The sequence below is a fragment of the Montipora foliosa genome, chromosome 10 (assembly GCF_036669935.1).
Source record: "Montipora foliosa isolate CH-2021 chromosome 10, ASM3666993v2, whole genome shotgun sequence".
In the NCBI taxonomy this organism is placed as follows: domain Eukaryota; kingdom Metazoa; phylum Cnidaria; class Anthozoa; order Scleractinia; family Acroporidae; genus Montipora; species Montipora foliosa.
This window is the reverse complement of record NC_090878.1, coordinates 3157931-3178787: the sequence shown is the minus strand read 5'-3', so window position 1 is coordinate 3178787 and position 20857 is coordinate 3157931. Positions and strand designations below refer to the sequence as shown.

The 20857-nt window shown below is 39.7% G+C and overlaps 1 protein-coding gene across 1 annotated transcript in view; it reads right to left on the bottom strand.

The window, feature by feature from the left end:
* LOC137973792 (phospholipid-transporting ATPase ABCA1-like) overlaps positions 1-20857 on the bottom strand; it is a 67687-nt gene that overhangs the window by 16372 nt on the left and 30458 nt on the right. Inside the window, 21 exon segments of the mRNA XM_068820678.1 lie at positions 318-402; positions 1011-1254; positions 1922-2126; positions 3168-3334; positions 4181-4321; positions 4759-4801; positions 4913-5220; positions 5640-5900; positions 6356-6552; positions 7484-7806; positions 8228-8335; positions 8904-9067; positions 10998-11202; positions 11683-12003; positions 13389-13512; positions 13744-13920; positions 14926-15034; positions 16634-16925; positions 18178-18303; positions 18742-18917; positions 19358-19492. Coding sequence (XP_068676779.1) covers positions 318-402; positions 1011-1254; positions 1922-2126; positions 3168-3334; positions 4181-4321; positions 4759-4801; positions 4913-5220; positions 5640-5900; positions 6356-6552; positions 7484-7806; positions 8228-8335; positions 8904-9067; positions 10998-11202; positions 11683-12003; positions 13389-13512; positions 13744-13920; positions 14926-15034; positions 16634-16925; positions 18178-18303; positions 18742-18917; positions 19358-19492 — 3911 coding nt within the window.

Below are 20857 nucleotides of genomic sequence, written 5' to 3'. Positions count from 1 at the left end.
TTTTGAGTCTGTGGGTGAAATCCTTAAGTATGACAATTCAAATGAAAGCTACTGAGCAGTACTTTCCTGTGGTGCGGTTTACTATGTTGTACAAGCTCAGGATGCTTTTATGCTAATAAGTGCGAATGAGATAGTCACATAATTGTAATCATTCAAATGAAAGCTTCAAACCATGCATTATTTTTCTGTGACACCGGGCACGGTTCTCTTTAGAGTGCTTCTGACTTTTGAGTATTAATTTAAGCCAAATCCATACTTGATAACCTGACTGTGGAAGGCGATTTGTACTGATTCTTAACCAAAAAATGACCCCTTACTTTTGCATTATGTTTCTTGATTATTCCGGAGCTAACGTTGTCTGGCAAATTCCTAAAGTTATCTCCAAAGCTTACTGCACCGTACCTGTAAATGAAGTCAAACAGATGAGGACAAGGATAAAACAGTTATTCATGCTGTGTTAGAATGAAGCAAACTAGGGACGCTTGGTGAATGGCTGTAAAAACCCCTTGCCACAGTCTCTTCCAATTAGGCCCCAATTGTTTGAAGGGTGGATAGCGCTTTCCTCTGGATGAATCATTATCCACCGGGTAACTCAATTGGTTTTGCCAGTGTTTATACACTGGATAGTGATTAGTCTGGTGGATAGCGTCATCCACCTTTTGAACAACCGAGGCCTGATGTATAACGAAAAACAATCGTGACTCGCTCAATCCGTACCACACGCATTTGCCTCAAATTCTGATTGGTTGATTTGAATGATCGTGTCACTCATGATTGGACACAATAATCATGATGGTAACCATTTACCAGTATTCTAATTACAACTAAATACAACTGTAGTCGGTTTCAGTGATATCAAAAGGGAATTTGGACTAATGCTGAATCACCAAAATCTACACCCCCCCCCCCCCCAAAAAAAAAAAGAAACACAACCTACGGAGTATGACACTGTTAGAAGGGGGGAGTTCAAACCAACGTAATCTGCAATCAACAAAAAATGTTTGTCATACCTTCTCCTAATGAATTTGCCATACGTTTTTAGAAGATAATCCGTCATGTTTCGCCCAGTCATGTTCTGTAACTTGTCTCCGGTGAATGAGTCCCATTGAGAGGGTTTGGGTCCTCCCGCACTTGCAGGACACTGAGCATTTCCAGTTGTTTGACAATCGCATTGTGCTTTGCTAACAGGTTCTCTGGGACGGTCGCTGAACAGAATTGGTTTTCGTTGACAATAACGTTCTAAACAAGTAGCACCTACAACAAGAGGACAAAAAAGCGAATGTGGTAACTGGAATGTTGACTGGAAGAACATCCACAGTATAAGACAGACAAAACCGGAAGTGGACTATACACAATCTTGGTCAGTGATTTCACCCATATTTTAAAAAGAATGTTCCCTTCAAGAGTATCTTTTCTTAGCAAAACAGATCTGATGACGCCCTGGCATATTAAAAGGAAAAAACACTGGTTGATATCTAGAGAGGTAATTTATTTCTCTTTAGGGTTAGGGTTAAAGAAGCTCGTCAAGAGAGGGTAAGAAAAAACATTTTAATGCACTGTGATACATCGCACTGCGCAGGAATCACAGTAACGTAGTCCACTTCATTTCACTACGCTACAGACGACTAAATGGCATTGCACTGTACATTGCTGCAACACACGATGATCTGGCAAAGCAAAGAAATTCACTCTTCTGCACTCTCTTTCATTCCATTATTATAGTACATTTGTATTGCATGCTTCACATTCTAGAATTGTTAGCCAGCATTTATCGGTCGCAACACTGATGTACTAAGCATCTCGTGATGACAATTTTCGTTCAAAAAACATAAGGCCAATCTTTTCAAGGTTGGTATGAGCAGCCATATCCCCACTCATCAAATACAATCTTTAAACGCTTAGAGACAGATTGTCATCTTACCAACTCCAGGGTACTTTAACAACATGTGGGTCATGTTTTCAGTCAGGGCCCCACGTGAATTGTCGAAGGAGAATGGCAGATAATGGACATTAGGTTCTTCATTTAAGAACATGTCAGTAGTGAGTTCCAAAGCAGGCATAACAATGGATGGTCTGATCTTAGACACCGCCATGGCGATACACACAAAAATAGCGGGCAAAAGAATCTGTAAAGTGGCAAATATATATATATATATATTAAAGGGGTAGTGTAATGCTATTTTAGTCAAACTTGAAAAAAACTAAAACACGTCTTTGGATCAATGAAGACCATACTAATTATGTGAAGACCAAAAAATAATGCTGTAGTTTTGTTGCCAATAGCCGCTGAAGTAAGTACACTGAAGCTATTCTTTGTTGTTTGCAGCCAAGGGTGGAGGGAATGATTGGAACTGTAAAAAAATGTCCAATTTTTTCAAGTTTGGAGATGGAGTCTTTAGAAAGTTGCCAAAAATTAAATATGAATAGCTCTTTGTGCCATTGATTATATATTTCCTATCCTGTCAGTGGATTGTCTCGAATGTTGTACTGAACTAAAGTAATAATTTAGATTTATCTAAAAAAAAAATTGGTATGACAGTGCCCTCTTTAAAGTGCATCTAAATCACTATTTCAGTTTTGCCTTATCCCTCAGCCACTACGTTCAAAGTAGATTTGACTTAGGAAGAATATCCCCTGAACCATTCCCTAAACTTTTTTTTAAACAATAATATCCCCTTCCCAACAATGGTTTCCACAAAGGAAGGACTACTACTTCTCATTGTTGGCTCTCACATCTGTTTACAAATCAATAAAATTCTATCTTAAGTTGTAATTTCTTTATTCTCCTAACTATACACCCTTTTAATAAGTCTAATATATGCCGTTTCCGCGAAAAACAACAAAAGAAATCGGAAAAGTTTTAAGCCTTTGTACATTTCTGAATAAAATTTGAAAGCACGAGTTCGACGTCATTAGCGGAAAACGGCTTATATTAGACTTATTAAAAGGGTGTATATATGATTGAGTGGTGAAATTGCAAGGGGAAATTAGATGCTGGTCAATTTCAAGGGGTTAAAATCTGCGAAAAACTGAAAAACATCACATGAACTTAAAAACATTCTGAGAATTTTATTATTCACACAAGAAAATAAATACGAGAACAGGGGAATGTGAAGAACTCTCAAATGGGTACAGGATTCAGGGAAAAAACATATCTGGTTTCACACCTGGGAGATAAAACCTTTTCTATTTCTCCTTGCATGATGGAATCGCTTTACCAAGAGCGCCAAGAACTGTGTCTTGATAAGCTTCAGACCACCTAGCTTGTTGCCGACTGCCTCGTAACTTCCATCTGTGCTTTCAAATGCAGGTGGCATCTCGGTCATCTCTTCTTCTTCATTTCAAGTTTAAGAACAAAAAAAAAACTTTAATAAGAAAAGAAGAAAAAATGCGTATGTTTTTCCCAAGCTAGAAACCCCGCTTTTAGGGAGTTTTAGAGCCATATGTAACGCAGACAGCAAAAGTAAGCAAAACCATGAAACTTGTTTAGATTTCAACAACTTTCTTGCCTTCTCGATTCAGCTGCTAGTATAGATCAAGTTCTCTGTAAAGATAAATTATCCCAAGCTCGGCACTTCCATGCTTCTCCCACATTCACACAAAGCACCTGTATACAAAAGCTTGACAACAGGCGAGTTGATACTGGGGTCTAAGAAGGCCATAAGTGCGACAAAAATTCAAGTCAAAAGAAACTTACTTGATGTCTTAATGCATTTGAGGGGGATAACACTAGACTTGAGATGGTACTTCGGCTTCTCTGGTCGTACTTCTCTGCTTCTCCGTTCACATTCAAGTAGAACTCGGGCATACTTAAAGCCTTCTTATCCCAACAATCAACCCGCCTAATAGTTTTAATTCCCTGCACTTGATGCAAATTTTCTCGCACTTGACGATGGCTGCATATTTTTGGCTAAAAAAGGCCTGTGTACCATGGTTTTGTTCGTCATTTGAAAACGAATATGACTGTGACATCAAACATTTATGTATCAGAACACTGCATCCGCGAGTGGTTTATGAGGCCAATGTGGATGTGGAAACCTCTACCACATGTTGGGCACCAGTGGGTGAGTGCTGAATGGTATGATTGGGCTAATAACGCTCACTCAAACCAAATAGCAGGCCACACTGGTGCAGCTACTATGTCATCCCTATACCCTGATTCAACCTTCAGATGGCTTACCATCATCATCATCATTTGTTTCAGCTAAGAGTTCGCTTCGATCACTAAAAGGGCTTTCATTTATTCTCGAACTGCGCGAGCTGCGGCTCAACTGACTACGAAAACTCGGCCGGCGTTTGGGCATCTCAGCGGATAGCTTGTCTGGTGTTCCATGGAACAAAACATAAATAAAGATAAAATAAAAACAAGACAGCTTCAGTCAAAGAAAATGGAACAAAACAAAATACCTTCAGTTACATAAATAAAACTGTTTAACAGAAAAGGAAAAACATTGAGTTGGAGACACCAGTGAAAACAAAACCAGTCAGGTCCAAGTTTTTCTCTGTAGTTGTTTTTTCAGTTGTAACTGATATCGTGCAAAAACGTTGTGTCAACACTTTGCATAACTGGTCAACCAACAAATGAGATATAACCAGGGTTTAATATTTTTAAAAACTTTGAGTAATGCTTTTCAGTGAAATCTTTTCTTTCATTTTGACAAGTGTGAAAATTCAAGATGGTCTGACATGTACTTGTCGTGACATGGCCATCATGATGTGTGACATGCCATGGTCTAAGCAAGTTATAGAGTTCAATACCTTCTTCTTCGACATCTGCCTCCTCAGCAACTTTTAAGAAAACCTGCAAACAAGATAAACACAGTTTCACCAAAGCAATAATTATCCAAAAACTATGGCTTAAAATAATGTCAAACAGCTTGCCATTGATATCATAACCAAAAGACAAACGCACCTCTTCTAGAGTGGTGTCTGATACGCCGTAGCTTCCAATGTGCAGATTATCCAGGCTTTTGTCCAGCTCTTCAAAAAGATCCTGAAAGCGACCCTCCCTTGCCATTTCTGCTGGAAGTACGTAAGTCAATTCGGATCCAACGTTCTCTGCCAACTTAGCTGAGGGGATGAAGGATTTGATGAAAGAAGTGACCATGGGCTCGCTGCAGTAGACTTCAGAGTCTTGAAGGGTGGGTACTGGGGATGATTTCAATGGAATGGAATTGAGGCTTCCTTGCTCTGAGGCATCAAGTAAATCCAAACCAACTCCTACAAAGTTGAAAAACATTGGTTGAGGCGATCTTCTGGTGTTATTGCCCAACTTCCCATCATATATCTCTTGAGAGATTCAACAATCATATTGATATTGAAACACAATGGGAGACAACAGTACGTTTAAATTGGTCGTCTTGATATTTCCCTTGCAATAAGCAAGTTCGGAAATTAAAGTCGTAAGTTTTAAAAGCGGTTTTCAATTACAAAATCAGAACCACATTTTCTTTAGTCAGTGACAACACACAAACTATCAAATGATGATGTATAGTAACGCAAAGCGACTACATACAGCTGGAACTTTGCTTGAGAAAATGCAAGCATATAGGCTACAGTTCATTTTAATGGTATTGCTTTTTACTTGATTCAAACACAATACTTGCAGATCAACAGCCAATTAGAATAGCTGCACCTACCTTCATCAACAGAGCTTGCCAAAGAAGCAGGAGGATCTGTGCCTATGCCTTCGAGTGCAACACCCTTTAATGTACGCGCAGTGCCAGGCCTCTCTTCAGGGGCCTTTTTCGTAAGAGTTACATAGTATCCATTGCCATAATGTCCCTTAAGAAACAACGATGTTCCACAGCATTGGAGCTTTCCCTTTGAGATAATGGCAATTCTATCACCCAAGATGTCTGCCTCATCCATGTGATGGGTAGACAGCAACACTGTGCGTCCTTAAAACAAAAGAGTGGGAGGTCCTTTCATACCGGTATTCTTCACAACAGTTCACAATAATTGGTTGCTTGGTGTGAAGAGCAAGGGACATTTCAGGGGACACAAGGTCCCTTTTTTGCGCAGGACAGTTGAATACATCACCATATTGGATTTCTAGGGGGTGGGGATGGGGTTCATTCTTGTTGCCTTTGGTTCTGCTTTTTACGGATTTAACTCCACCACGCTTTGTAAATAGCCTTCTGCCAGTTGGTGTTCTCAATCATGTTTCAGTAAAGTTTGTTGTTTGTTAAAGGGGCAGTGTCACGCTATCTTAGTCAAGACCAAAACTAATGATGTAGTTTTGTTGCCAATGACCAATGACCAATGACAGTAACATGGTGTCACTAGTGTATAAAAGACAATATGACTTCCAAGTTTACCCAACTGGGAAATGCAGTGACTTCTCCTTCCTTACCTGGTCTGTATTTTAAAAGCAAATCCCATATTCCTCTTCTTGCATATGGGTCCACTCCTGCAGTGGGCTCATCCAGAATGACAACCTTGGAGCCTGCCACAAATGCTAAGGCCACCGAAAGCTTCCGTTTCATGCCCCCAGAGAGATTCATGGATAATTCGTGACGCTTGTTCTGTAAACCAACGTCTTTCAAAAATCTAAAAAAAGAATTATTCACACAAATTGCCTTTGAAATTATCAGGCATGACATTTGTAAAATGATGAACATGAAGCAAGAATGCACATATGGCAAAATTACCGCGTACATCACCTCTTCGATGGCTATGTTGCCAGCATGGTTGTCCTGGTGGTGTAGTGGTGATCACACCCGACTAGTAATTGGGGGCCGTGGGTTCAAATCCCGCTCAGGGCAAATTTTCTTTCAAACATTTATTCAATTAAAAGTATGATTATTTGGGGTGTGCATTGTCAGGGTCTCTTTCCTACACTCTCTATAAATTGAAATTAGCCTGTATCCTTCAAGGATCCTTCCTTGTCATCTGCTAAGTTGACTACGATCGTGCATCATTAACTTGATCCTTAGTTGGGTTTCAAGTGGAGTTATAGGCTCCCCTACCTTGTCACCTTGAAAGAAAATTTCCCAGGAGGCCCACACCCTGACCACGTAAATCACCTCTTCGATGGCTGTGTTGCCAGCATGGTTGTCCTGGTGGTGTAGTGCTGATCACACCTGACTAGTAATGGGGGGACGTGGGTTCAAATCCCGCTCAGGGTAGAGTGCTCCATGTGTTTCATAGAGCGTAATATATCTGAAGGTTGAACTTATCAATAAGACAACTTTTTCTGTGACTCTGAGTTTCACGCTAATACTACTTACTTATATACTGACAAACCCTTGGATTAATCCTTAAAGGTGCAGTAGTGATCAATATGTAGTGTCTCCTCACATTTTCCTTGCAATGCTTGCAAGCATAAGAATTGTGTAAGGTAAATTATCACATCAGAGTACAAAGCATCTTGTCGTTTGACAAATTCTCCTTACAAGTTCCTTAAGAAAGCTAACAAGAACAGCAATACGAAAAAGGATCTTAAGAGTCAGAGAAAATTATAAACAGAGGTTTTACTTACTTCTTGATTTCTTCAGGGATTTCCGACTTTGCCATTCCCTTGAGCGATGCATAAAACCACAAATGCTCTTCCACAGTCAAATGATCAAACAGCACATTGTATTGCGGGCATATTCCAAGGCTCTTCCGAACCAAATCAATATCCGTTCGGATGTCAAAGCCATTTATGATGGCAGTCCCAGAAGTCGGTGGAAACAGGCCAGTTAGGACAGACATAGTGGTGGTCTTTCCAGCGCCATTATGACCAAGAAACGAAGTGATTTGACCCTCGTAGAGATTGAGATTGAGCCCGTCCACTGCTAGTTTGTTGCCGTCCTTGTAAATCTAAAAAAGCACAGTGAACTGAACTTACCACTAAAAGGATTTTCTTTTGAAAATTTGTCAAAATGAAAATTATGATGTCTTGTTTTTATCTTGTGGATAAAAAATTTTGTACCACGTTATCCCTTTCTTTCCAGAGAGTGAGACTTATAGATTTTGCTCTGGCTAACGCCAGACAAGTTTACTCGTCAATGGGAGCCACTTTAGATGTGAATGGGCTATAAGCCAATTACAGAAAAGGGTGTTTTCCTGCGCTTCAGGCCAACTGCATGTATTTTCCATGTCTTCAGATTGGCTTATTTGCTTGCTGCATCAGCTATGATTGGCAAGTGGATTTTGCTCAATCCACTCAAATGAAAACATACGCAAAACACAAACCAAAGCACCTTTTGCTACCTGCAGCTACAATACAGCATACTCTTACCTTCACCAAGTTTTTGATTGAGCATCCTAAGCGGAGATGAGTAGGTTCTTTATCCGTCAGGCAATCTCTTTCAGAGTTCTGAAAGGAGACTTCGTCCATACCATCCGACTGTAAATGGAATGTCAGGCAAACACTATTTAATCAAGCCTTGTTTTCAACAACCATGATAACCATGTCTCTACAAATAACGTTTACAAATGTCTGTCCTTCAATCTGCCCTTACGGCCAGCTGAAAGCATACCAGCCACCACACATGTTTTTTAAAATTTCCGGCTGATATTTGGATTCGAAGAATCTGTATTTCAGCAACGTGGGGTGAGCGTTGCGTGACAGTACACAAGCTCTGCAGAGAAGTTAATTCCATTCTTCAGTGATGCGCTCTATTTTGCTATTGCTTTTATTTTCCCCAGACATGGGGATGGCGCAATGGTGAGATCATTTGCCTCCCACCAATGTGGCCTGGGTTGGACTCGGTGTCATAATTATGAGGGGAACTTGTTGGTTCTCTACTCTGCTTCAAGAAGATATCCTCTTGGAACTCCGCTTTCCGCCTGTTCTCCAAAACTCACCTACGATGTGATATGATTATATTTCTGCACAGTGTACCCACTTAGTGCTCATTATCAACTTGAAAGGTGCTCGCCATTTTGAAAGAGGCTGGTCTAAGTTCTCTTACCATGCCACCTCCAGATCTGTAGGAAACTGCTCCATTTCTCGAATGGATGTCCTTGCCTTCCTGGTCACCAGGCACATGAGCTTCAACAACATTTTTGCTAGTCGTTTCACACCAGTAAGACTTCAGAAAGGGGAAGTACCACGGCCTTGGAATACCATACTGACCTGCAACAGGTTAAGAAGTGTCATTTGGTCAAACATGTTTTTATTTGATTTGATTTTATAATTTTATTGCAATCATTCTTTTAATTAAATCGATAAGCAGATAATGTAACATGTACTTAAACATACACACACACACACACCTACATACAGTAAAAAGATGTGCTTCCAAACTGTTAATTTTTTTTTTTTTTGAGAAGAAACTACTTTACTCTTGCCACTCCTTGCCGCTCCAAAGAGGGAAGTTCAATGAGGCGTTCACTTCCTGCAAGAAAGCTCCTATTTTGTCTTAAATTTCATCAAAAACCCATGTTTAAGAGCGTAGCGCTTCTTTGCTTCTAAATAAACAGATCATCAATTTCTGTATGCAAAGAGACTGTGACAACATGCAGTGCATCAATTTGGACAAAAAGATATGGTATCTACATATAAGAAGAAAGAGATGAAACAATAAATTAGATGGGTTATCAACGAAGCCTAAACAGGATGAAAAGGAGAAGACCACATTAGAGAAGCAGTGCTTGTTGTTAATCCAATGACTGATATCTTTCCAGAAGACTCGTACAAGAGGGCACTCCCAGATGAAGGAGAATTTCTGGACAGTGATTACAGAAAGTACATAAATGATCAGATGCTATACCAATTTTGAAAAGGAAGTTCTCCGTAGCTATTCTTCTATGCAAAAACTTGAACTGAAATACTTGCAACTTGGATTTACAAAGGCAAAGAAATGGCAAATTATATATGTATTTTGCCAATCTATATCACCTAAATTTTGCAATGAAAGATCTGACAACCATTTACTTTGACTTTTGAGTGGTATAGAAGCCACCTGTTGAACAAGGATGTTATACATGTAAGCTGTCTTGCAGGAATCCGTGGATGTTAATAAATTTTCTAATATGTGTGTGCCTGTGCTCCTTTGTGCCTGTTCACCATTCGGTAATCGTTTTAATTTTGAAACCGCACTCACAACGCTTTGATACTGGAAAAAATTACTTTTCACAGCATATTTGGCCTTGTATATTTTTTTTAATAGCAAAATGGAAAAAAGGTTTATTATCAATTCATATCAGAGAATTTTGCCATATTGGCCAATGGAAAGGATCTGAGGGCTGTTTTTGGAAGCTGAGACGTGCCCAAATTTCAAACAGTTCTTTGGCAAAAAGGTCGACCCTCTATTTCCAACGAGGCAGCATCACGCTCATTCAAATTTCCCATGATTAGTACATTAAGATCATATCTTTTGAGAAAGAAGTCTATAAAGAGTTTCCATTTCCCAAGATATTTCTGGATCCATTTTGCCAGCAAAAAGTGGTCAAACATGTTACCAAAAGACGATGAGTACTGTGCATGAGTTAAGGTAACGTATAAATAGTTAAGTTTAACAACATGCATGTCCACTCAAAAACCCTTTGGCCTTTTCCCTCCCAAGAGCGACACTAAGATTTCACTCTGTCTAATTTTACTTGTCAGCGGGGGCTGCTTTATGGGTTTAAGGGTTAAGAATATATAAAGGGAGTAAAATTTCCATTACTATTGTATAGCGTGGCTTTTACAAGGCCAGGTCATATCAAAGCTAGCAGCAAACCCTTATCTCAACGAAGGAAATAGAATCTAACAGAGTAGTTAATTGGTAGGGGTGCACAATCTGGATAGTGAACTGGAATTCCACAGAGCCAAGTTTTTTTAAAACCAGTCTACAATAAGTTACAATGTTCTATGTGACTTATCAAATGATTAACAACTCACATTCTCCACGAAATTACACCGTCACCGAATCACATAATCATTGCCATGATACTTTCACAATTCTGCACTATTTTCTCTTCATCATGAATCACAGAGGTATAAAAAATGCCACACACAATTCTGTTTGCTACAAAGGTCATTTGGAAGGTCATTATAAACTTTGGTTGCGGCAAACTCATACCTGGCAAAACAGCTTCAATGTACCAAGTGAGCATGCCATAAATGACTGCGTCAATAAACATCATTGTTATTGCAAAACCCAAACTGAAGCCATCGCCAGCCAAAGGACTACTAAACAAGTTGGACCACTGGGCACCCACTCCCTGTTCCTCATACCGAGCTAAATAGTTACAGCCAATGCCAAAAGAAGTTGTCGACAACAAGCTCTGGAAAATGAATCAAAACATGCACTACACTTAGGTCGAGCTTTGAAAATAAGGGTCAGCTATTTTAAACTTGGATTGTTTTTCTTACCCTCAACAACAGATTGGAAAAAGGCAACCTTGTCCCCAGGGTCTCTCTTCAAAGGAGACAAAAAAGAGAGACCCTGGGAAAGAGGTTGGGAAAAAGCTTCAACCTCTTATAAAACATAAACTGGTCATTACGAAGCAGATGACAAATATCAACCCTGGTAAATAAAATAAAGTGTGAGAAATATTAACTTGAATTCCGATGTTGACAAGAGGACATTCAGAAAAAAATTTCATAGCTCCTTTGCAGGAGTCGAACCCATGACCTGTAGAGTCATGAAGTCTCTGTACTTTTTGAACTGTAGACAGTTCAAAAAGTAACCCATTATCCTCCCCCTTGTCATTGTCACCAATTTTATTGGAACAGAGAGAGCAATAACATTGAGTTTGTCTTACCACAAGAGCCTTTTGTCCTGTCGACATGTACTCCTCAAACCAACGAACCAACACATAGGGGAGATAGCTCATAAAGAATATGATTCCACCACAGGCGGCGGCAAGATTTGCTCGGGCGAAAAACACAGATATCAAGAAGCAGAGCATAATAGTAGACAGCATAAATGCCACCATAAATAAGAGGATGACCATTGCATTGCTATGCCAGAGGATCCTTCCAAATTTAAGAACAACAACAAGAAGTAAGATGGTGACAAGCATAAGAGCTGAACTGTTGATGAACCACGCCACCCAGTGCACTCCGTTACTAAGACCCATGACCTGCAAACAAGAAACAACACTTCAGTGTTTGAATACACTGTCTGCCCAAAGTTGTAATGTTTTACTTCCCATTTCAGTCACCATAACAGTATGGAATGTAATTCCCTGAATTGCTTGATTGCAAATTTGCAAATTGGAGTTTGGCAGGAAAGAAAAAGATAAGAGACCAATAATTGTTGTTCTGTGACTGTTACGTGACCTGAAATGGGCTAATGGCAAATAAAGTCGACAAGAACCATTCAGCCTCTTTTTGAGGCCAGTTTTACAGTATCGTGTTTTTTCCAAATAATAAACAAGACAAAATAAGGGTTATAGAGACACGGCCCTTGGCACATGGAAAATTTGACTAACTCGTGTTTACGTAAAACGAAATGAAAGTGTCATTCCAGAAATGTCTGCATAGCAAGTACAGTAGGTATGCTTGATCACCAGAAACAAAAGTGATGTTCTGCTTATTAGGCCTAATCACACCATGACAAATTGTTGTGCCTTGATCAATTCGCACAACGTCAAGTGTTGGACTACAATAAGGAGGACCAACAGCTGTTTCTAACAATTACAAATCTCAGCCATCTTCCCTACTCTCCCTCCTTGTCTCTCTTAATGAAAACCAACACTTGGAATTTTACGTTTATACAAACCATTATTAATAAAAATGAAATAAATTTACACATTTGAACAGACAATTGCTATAAGAGACAGTTCCTTAGTTGTCCATATAAGTGTGAGGAACTTCTCCCTTAATTTCATCTGCAAGTGGAGTTTTAAAAGATATACCGGTACAGTGTACGTTAAATTTTATTTCCTTCATGGAGGGAGGCGCGGTGGCCTCATGGTTAGTGCGCTTGACTCCGGATCGAGTGGTCCGGGTTCGGGGCCTGGCCGGGGACATTGTGTTGTGTTCTTGGGCAAGACACTTCACTCCCACGGTGCCTCTCTCCACCCAGGTGTATAAATGGGTACCGGCGAATTTAATGCTGGGGGTAACCCTGGGATGGACTGGCATCCCATCCAGGGGGGAGTAGAAATACTCCTAGTCGCTTCATGCTACAGAAACTGGAGATAAGCGCCGGCCTGATGGGCCTTCTAGGCTCGTAAGCAGACTTTACCTTTACCTTAAAAGATATACAGGTACAGTGTACATTAAATTTTATTTCCTTCATGGAGTCCTTTCACGGAAGAACATGAGCCCAACAAGTTGACCTGCTCCCAACTGAGTGGCTTTATATCTCAGTTGGTAGAGAATTGCACTGGCATAGCAGAGGTAATGGGTTCGAATCCCGTGAGGCCACCAGAATTTTTCAGGTGCCCATAGGAGAAAACATCTTAAATTAGATCTTGCGGTAACCTTTCTAGGAAGGATATTGTCATTTGGTACATCTTACCTTCATGACTTCCTTGAGTCTGCGCTCTTTTTCATGAACTACACCTTTGATTATCATCGCTACAGTGAAAATCCATGCTAATGTTTTAACCAAAGGCATGGTCCCACCGATAAAGCGAACAAACCTAAACAAAGAATTGACCAATCAAAATAAACAGAGACAATTTGAATAAACCAATAAAAATGAGACAAATGCATGTTGTTGGTGATACATGTGCCTGCAAGCAAGTTGCTATGGGTTTATTGGTTAAACAATAAACCAATAGCAATGCACATTTTTGGGGAATAAAAACAAGTTACCAGAAAACATTAATTGTGCCAAAAATCACTCTCAAAGAGGAAAATTGCATTTTTACTTGTCTTGAACATAGCATGGATAGGGAAACTCCTGCAGGTACACTCCAGGTTCGTCAACTGACTCGTTTAGCATTAGCTTCATCAAGGCACGGTCAATAAGATCTTGAAGGTAAAGAAAACCAAAGTTAAAGTAGCGCCTGTCACCAAAGCCGTCTGCCGGGCCTGGTCTCCAGTACCTGTAAACAAAATTAAAGGAAAATTTCAGCATGGTATTTATCTTTTCAAAGATAGAATGGACGGGTTTCCTGTGTGAATGGGCCGGGGTTGGCCACAGGAAGGAGATTTTCTAAGCTAATGTTTTGTTCTCGACAAGTCAAGTCTGGATTGGATTGAATGGAAGGACAGTGCTTTTGAAATGAGTAATAATAATAATAATAATAATAATAATAATAATACTTTATTTAACCACATAGAACACCTAGGGGCTGGAGGCTCGTTGTAACATGTACCTAAACTAAAAATACAAAAGGAAATATAAAAAAATAAAAATTCTTTCCCCTTTCTTTCTCTTTTCCAGCCAACCACATGTATTGCAGATTCTGAATGTCAATTCGCAGCCAATTTAAGGCGAAGTTCTTCAGAGCGTAAAGAAACAAGCTCCTTAAAGCGGCAAAGCTAACATAGTTGACAACAACACAAGGCAGGAAAAATCTTTGAACTTTGTGTCAAATGCCTTAGAAGAAGCAGCTAATCAACAGAATTTAGGGCCACTGATTGTGTGCATTGTTATGCTGCAGTGTGTGCTTTGTTCTTCAAAAGCTTCCAACTACTTTACATATGTTTTTTCAGTGTGGCTGATCTCAATTCTTGCTCTGAAGAACCAAATCTCTTTAAACTCAAGAATACACATTTGCTTAAGGAGGTGCAAACTTTATTCTTGTAACTCTTGAGAAAGCCAAGGAATATTACAATGATAACTACTTTACTGAAAGAGACAATTCAATAGGAGAGGATGCTGAAACAGATCAAGGATGTACATTAAGCAACTAATATTACTTAGCCAAAGCCTACTGTATTCTCAATAACAGAAATTTTTAAGTGCTTAGCCTTTGGTTAGGTCCAATGAATGATGATGCTGATCATTCTTTTAATAACAAGCCACAGTAGAACCCCCTTTAACGGCCTTATCTCCCTCAAATACACACATGATGCTGAATTTTCGTTCATGCCACAGATCTTACCATCGGCGAATTCTATTTGTTCCTGGTGTGAAATCCACATCTTGTCGAATTTTGTATTTAACAAATTGCGGCATGTCATTTGAGTCACCAGTTGATTCAAACACTAAACCTAATTGCAGAAAGAAAAGGGTTCATTAATTAACTATCATCAGAAGAAGAATAAGCTGAGGCTTAAGGCGAAATCAACACAATTTAATTAGAGCAATATAAGAATTGGCTGACCAATATCAGCTGGAAGACCAATTCACTTTGTTGAGAAAAGCACTGCAAGGGGATAAAAAGATCATACCTCCACTGAGAGATCAAACTAGCATTTTATGTACCAGTACTGAATTTTAAAATCATGGAAATTTAAACTGTTTGTGACCTGTTTAGTATTCCAATAGAGAGGACCTGGATAAACGATTCAACCACATCGCTCTCAAAACCAAGCTGGAAGGCAGTGCGGCCTATTGGTTTAAGGGTACTTGTCTTGAGCTCTGGGATCCCAAGTTCAAGACACATTCTGACCACTGTTTGAGTTTGTTTCTTGAAAAGTCCCTAGGTCATGCTATTTTAGGTCATTTTGTTACATTTTGTAAATTATGAGCTCTAAACGTCAAATTCGCAGAGCAAGAGTCTTTCATTTGCAAAATCAAGGCCACATAACTACTGAGAATGATTTTCCAGCTGTGTAAATGACATTTTGATATAAACTGATATAAATTTGAAAAAAAGTGGGCCGACGTTTTTGAAATTTAGCGAAATCAATCCATTACAATCCTCTCCAGTTTTGTCCATCCATGTCCCTTCTTGGCTTCCCGGTGTTTTGTTAGAGTTCTTCTATAGTTTTGAACAGTTATTTTGATATTTTAGTTAATTCGACGACCATTCGATTAGTGCTGAAATTGCCTAAAATTGTGTGACCTACAATAGCCCCTTTAAGTATTAATTGTATTTTGATATTGTAAGCTAACTTAGGCTCAATTGCATTGTTCCCAGTTTGCAAGTACTGTACTTTTACTTTGAGTTGCTTTGGTTGCTTCATTGCATATATTTCAAAAAAGTGTTGGAATAAATGTGATTGCATTGTTTTGCGCTTCTGCATTCAGTGGTTTGGAAATCTCGCATCCTGTCAGACGAAAGGGAAACCTACAATGATTCATTATCAGGGGATGGTACCATGGTGAGAGCACTCGCCTCTCACCAATGTGGTCCAGGTTCGTTTCCCAAACTCAGCGTCATATGTGGGTTGAGTTTGTTGGTTCTCTACTCTGCACCAAGATGTTTTTCTCCTGGTACTCCGGTTTTCCCCTCTCCTTAAAAACCAACATTTTTGATTTATTGATTTGTTAATTTCAATTTACAGTGTTCCCAATTAGTGCTCCAGCGCTAGAACGACTAGGCACTTGAATATTAAGTTCCTTTCCTTTCCTTTCCTTTTTCCAGAAATGCATGCAATTAGATGCACACACAAAGCTTCCCCTTGCTATTCTCCCACAAAATACTTTATGAGAGTTGGAGATCATTGTGGTTCAGCTACAAATTATTGCAAAGAAAGCCTGATTTCAAAACTATCTTAACTACATACTAAATGACCAGTTTTAAGCCTTGATTTCACAAAGACACCAATTTTCATGTACTTCAACTTCCACTGTTCAAATAATTTATAATAATTATTATGTTCTATATAGCATTATCATAAATACTTTATCCAGTAACCACTTACTGGCAATAACTGGCGCCTCTGATGTGTTGATAGCACGTTGGACAAGCCTTTCTTCATCTTTATATCCCACAAAGTATTCATGATCTATACATGAGAAAACCTCCACCACCGTCTCAAACAGGTCATCCAAAGTTTGGAGGATTCCACTGACATTAAATGATGGAGGCACAAGGGTGATGGTATCATTAGATAACATGCCTGATGTGTTATTTGTGATCTTATAAAAGCTATCAGTCAATCTCTCTGTCCAAGGTTTATTTGAAGACAAAGTGGGGACCAGTTGACACATACTCTAAATAAGTGAATAGATATAATTATTTGTAAGGTCATTGAATACTGTGAAAATAAAAAGGAGAAACTTCAGAATACCCTTCCTCTTGACTCTTAAATTCACCCCTCAAAGGGCCACCTACGTATACATACATAGATAAAATTGTTTTTTACCCAGTCTACCAATTTTACTCGCCAATGGGTAACCCTCATGGCAAAAGGGTAAAAATAGCAAAACAAATCTCTTGCTGTCTCAAACCTAAAGTCTATAGAGAAAATATTACATTTTGGCAAGTGGATGTACTACTTTTGCAGCCCAGAAATTCTGAAGTCGGATTTGCTTGTGCCCAGACATCTGCTGTTTCTGCATGAGCACACCCGCGAGACCTGCCACCATCTGCAGTGCATCAATTGCATCAGTGCGTAAGCAATGTACTGTTACACAACTTTTTAAAAATTGCGTAACGCGATAAATTTATGAAATTCTGGCCGCTTGCCGCTTGAAGAAGGCCAATATACTTCCGCTTCATTTATTCAAAGAATTGAAATGCACAATTGGGTAGATTCGTTACCACATTTTTAACATGGGGGCGGCCAGAAACAAACAAGTGTGAAGATGACACCGACACATCACACACAGTGAAAAGTCTTTAATGAAAGCAACCTCATCTAAATTCCGATTTCCTCAAGGGCAGGCAAAATGACTGGTTGCCATTAAACAAAGAGCACAAAGTATTCTTTTGAGGTTTCTCCTTGCAGTGTTAACCTTCCCATTATTGTTAAAAGTGTTGTTAAAGACTTCAGTTTTACAACAGTGTTTTGTGAATTTCGTAACACCTGCAAGAGTGCAAGACTTGATCGTCTCCTGTTGCTTGTGTTGTTCGATTGACAAACAATGGTTGCAAGCAAAAACTCAATACTCGTTCGAACGGCGAGCAATATATTTCCCTTCTCTCGTGAATGACCAGAGCCGTTCTCATGGGTACCTGTTATTTTTGAATGACTGCTTGAGGAAAGCGAACAACGCCCAATTCCGTTCTCACGAATCACTATTACTTAAGAACGACTCCTTAACTCGTCAGAATGACTTCCCTCTCCATGCTCACGGCGACTTCATGGCTACTTCACCACTTCACACCTCAGAATGACTAGTCGTTAGGAATGTTTCCGCGCGAGAGGTCACAATTAGACACCCTACCCACTGGACCCAACATCCTACAAACACCTCCTTTGGTCCCTATTAAAGCTGAAAAATTAAGACTCCAATGCCAAACCTTAGGTAAAGGTCTCTTCAGTTGGTTTACAAAGTCTGTAACATTCTTGTGGATCATGTTGCTGTTGTTAACCCACCACTGAGCATACTCATAGATGCGACCAATGCCTGACAGTTCAGATTTAATCTAAAGAAAGAAACAATACAAATTGCATTCTAAATTGGAATTGCACATGCATTTTCGTAGCCACAAGTTTTGTTAAGTTCACTTAACCAATACTCTTACAAACTTGGTAGCTTTTGAAGCAGTACGTCCCTTAATAATCTTAGAGTCTAGGTTTAAAATCTCAAGGTGTGAAAATTTCACAGATGACAACAGCTATACTGAGGTGCAGTTTATTATGATGCATGAGGTGTTTCTAACTTTTGAGTTTGTAGCTGAAATCCTAAAGTGTGACCATTCAAATGAAAGCTGCCGAGCAGTACTTTCCTGTGGGTGAAATGTTTTAGTTCAAAGTTACTGAGCACTGCAGTTCAATTAAATGATGCTGTTTTTTTGCACGCAGTATTACCAAAACTAAAATGGGGTTGAGGTCATACCCTCTAACTGTACAGATATTATTACCTGGCTGATGATATTTTGCGTGAACTGGTTCTCAGGAGTGTATAATATTTGGCCTTTTAGGAAGACGGAAGCTAGCTCCACAAACCCACTATCGTAGCTTGGCTTGCCAGCATCTCCAGTCACACCACCTGCACGTAGTACTAATGCTCTCAAATAACAGTGGCATTTGGCGACCGCTGTGAACAAAGAAACCAAATCATCTTCAAGCTGCATTCTTCATTTTTAGTCTCCTGGCATTAATTAATTTAAGCCAGCTTTCACTCCTAAAACTGACACTTACAGCTGTATAGATTTATGGTCTAACACCAAATGATTTTTCTCAACAATGGGGAGTCCCTTTGGAGCTGAAAGGGGTTAAGGTATCCATTAGCAGTGACAATGAAGCAAAGGTAAATTTCAGTTAAGAAGTCTCTTTAAATGTGCTCACTCTTTTCCCTCTGTAACACTGAGGAGGGAGTACTACCCTACAGAACGATTTGCCTTAAAACTCCTTGCAATTCATTCCAGATCGCAGCACATCAACTTAAATTGGAACAAAACAATCAGATTTGAATCGCGGCAAATTCCGATTCTTACAGTGTGCTCAACCAAAAGATTATGAAGAGCAAAACCTCACCAGGTTTGTAGTAACAGAAACGTTTATTCGCTATGGTATCGTCAAAGCAACAACCAGTCTGCAAACACTGATCCTTTGAAATTCCTGGCCAGCCACAGTCAACACGATCATCAGGGTTTACAATGGCGCAGGTGTCTGTTGTGAAACAAAACAAAATGCAAGAAGAAAGACCCTTTCCCCAACAATCATGAACAAAACTTTAAAGTGCCTATCACCTCAACATGCTTCTCCAGTTTATTTATTCCCCAAAATCATCCAAAATACTTTGTTTTGTTTTTAGACCCTTTTAATTAAAAGTTCACCATTTTATTGCCTTTGGAAGATGGGAAAAGTGGTCATACACCTGTACTTTGATCCAAAACTACGCAATGAAGAGGAATGGGTTTGATACTGGGTTGACGTAATAAATTAATTTGCATCATTGTTTTCAAAGAACTATCACAATGCAAAGCAATCTGTGCACAGACTTAACCGCACCACGCATGAGTGACCCAATTTTAATGAAGGCAAAGCAATATATCCAACCCATCTCCAAAGGGAGGGAGGGAGGGGAAAAACTTCAACAAATTGCAAACAGCTAGTTGGTTTACTATAGAGGACAAACTGCCAAGTGAACCTTGGACGGCTAACTGAGGTTTTTATAGCTAGACTGTGTCTATGTAGCAGGTATGCATTACACGTGCTCTTTAGCAGTAATGAATGAGGCCTTAACAGATTTGGCCAATGCAAGTGTATGTTATAATCTGAGATCTAGGAACATGTCCTCCTTTTATTTACAACAAGACCATTGATTTTATGACCTTGAACAACCGACTACAAAGAACACGAAGATAACTATGGCAACATGAATAACCCTTTTAGTATGGTCACCTTCCATTAACCATATTTTACTAATGGGGCAGTAAAATCTCACTTCATATCAATGTTCCTTGGTATGAACATAGGTAAGGTAAAGTCTGCATACGAGCCAAGTGGCCCATCAGGCCGGAGCTTATCCCGGTTTCCATGGCATGAAGCGACTAGGAGTATTTCTACTCCCCCCTGGATGGGATGCCAGTTCATCGCAGGGTTACCCCCAGCATTTCGCTGGTACCCATTTATACACCTGGGTAGAGAGGCACCGTGGGAGTAAAGTGTCTTGCCCAAGAACACAACACAATGTTCCTGGCCAAGACCCGAACCCGGTCCCGAACCCGGTGGGAGGCACGGTGGCCTCATGGTTAGTGGTATGAACATAATTAGCTTTTAAACGCATAACCCAAGGCGCAATAGAACAAGACAACAGATGTATTGGCATTTTTTGAGGGTAACACTGCCTTGTGGCTGGTTAGCCTAGCTATGGGACTTCCGGATTGCGTGACATAGAACAAGCTCACTTATCTCCCCAGCACTACAAGCTGAGTGGCAAACAGCATGTGCTGGATCGGACAAGAGTATTCGTTAGCGAGCAATATACAAAGGTAAATGAGCCAGCAAGCTTGGGGGGAGTCGCTGCGCAGA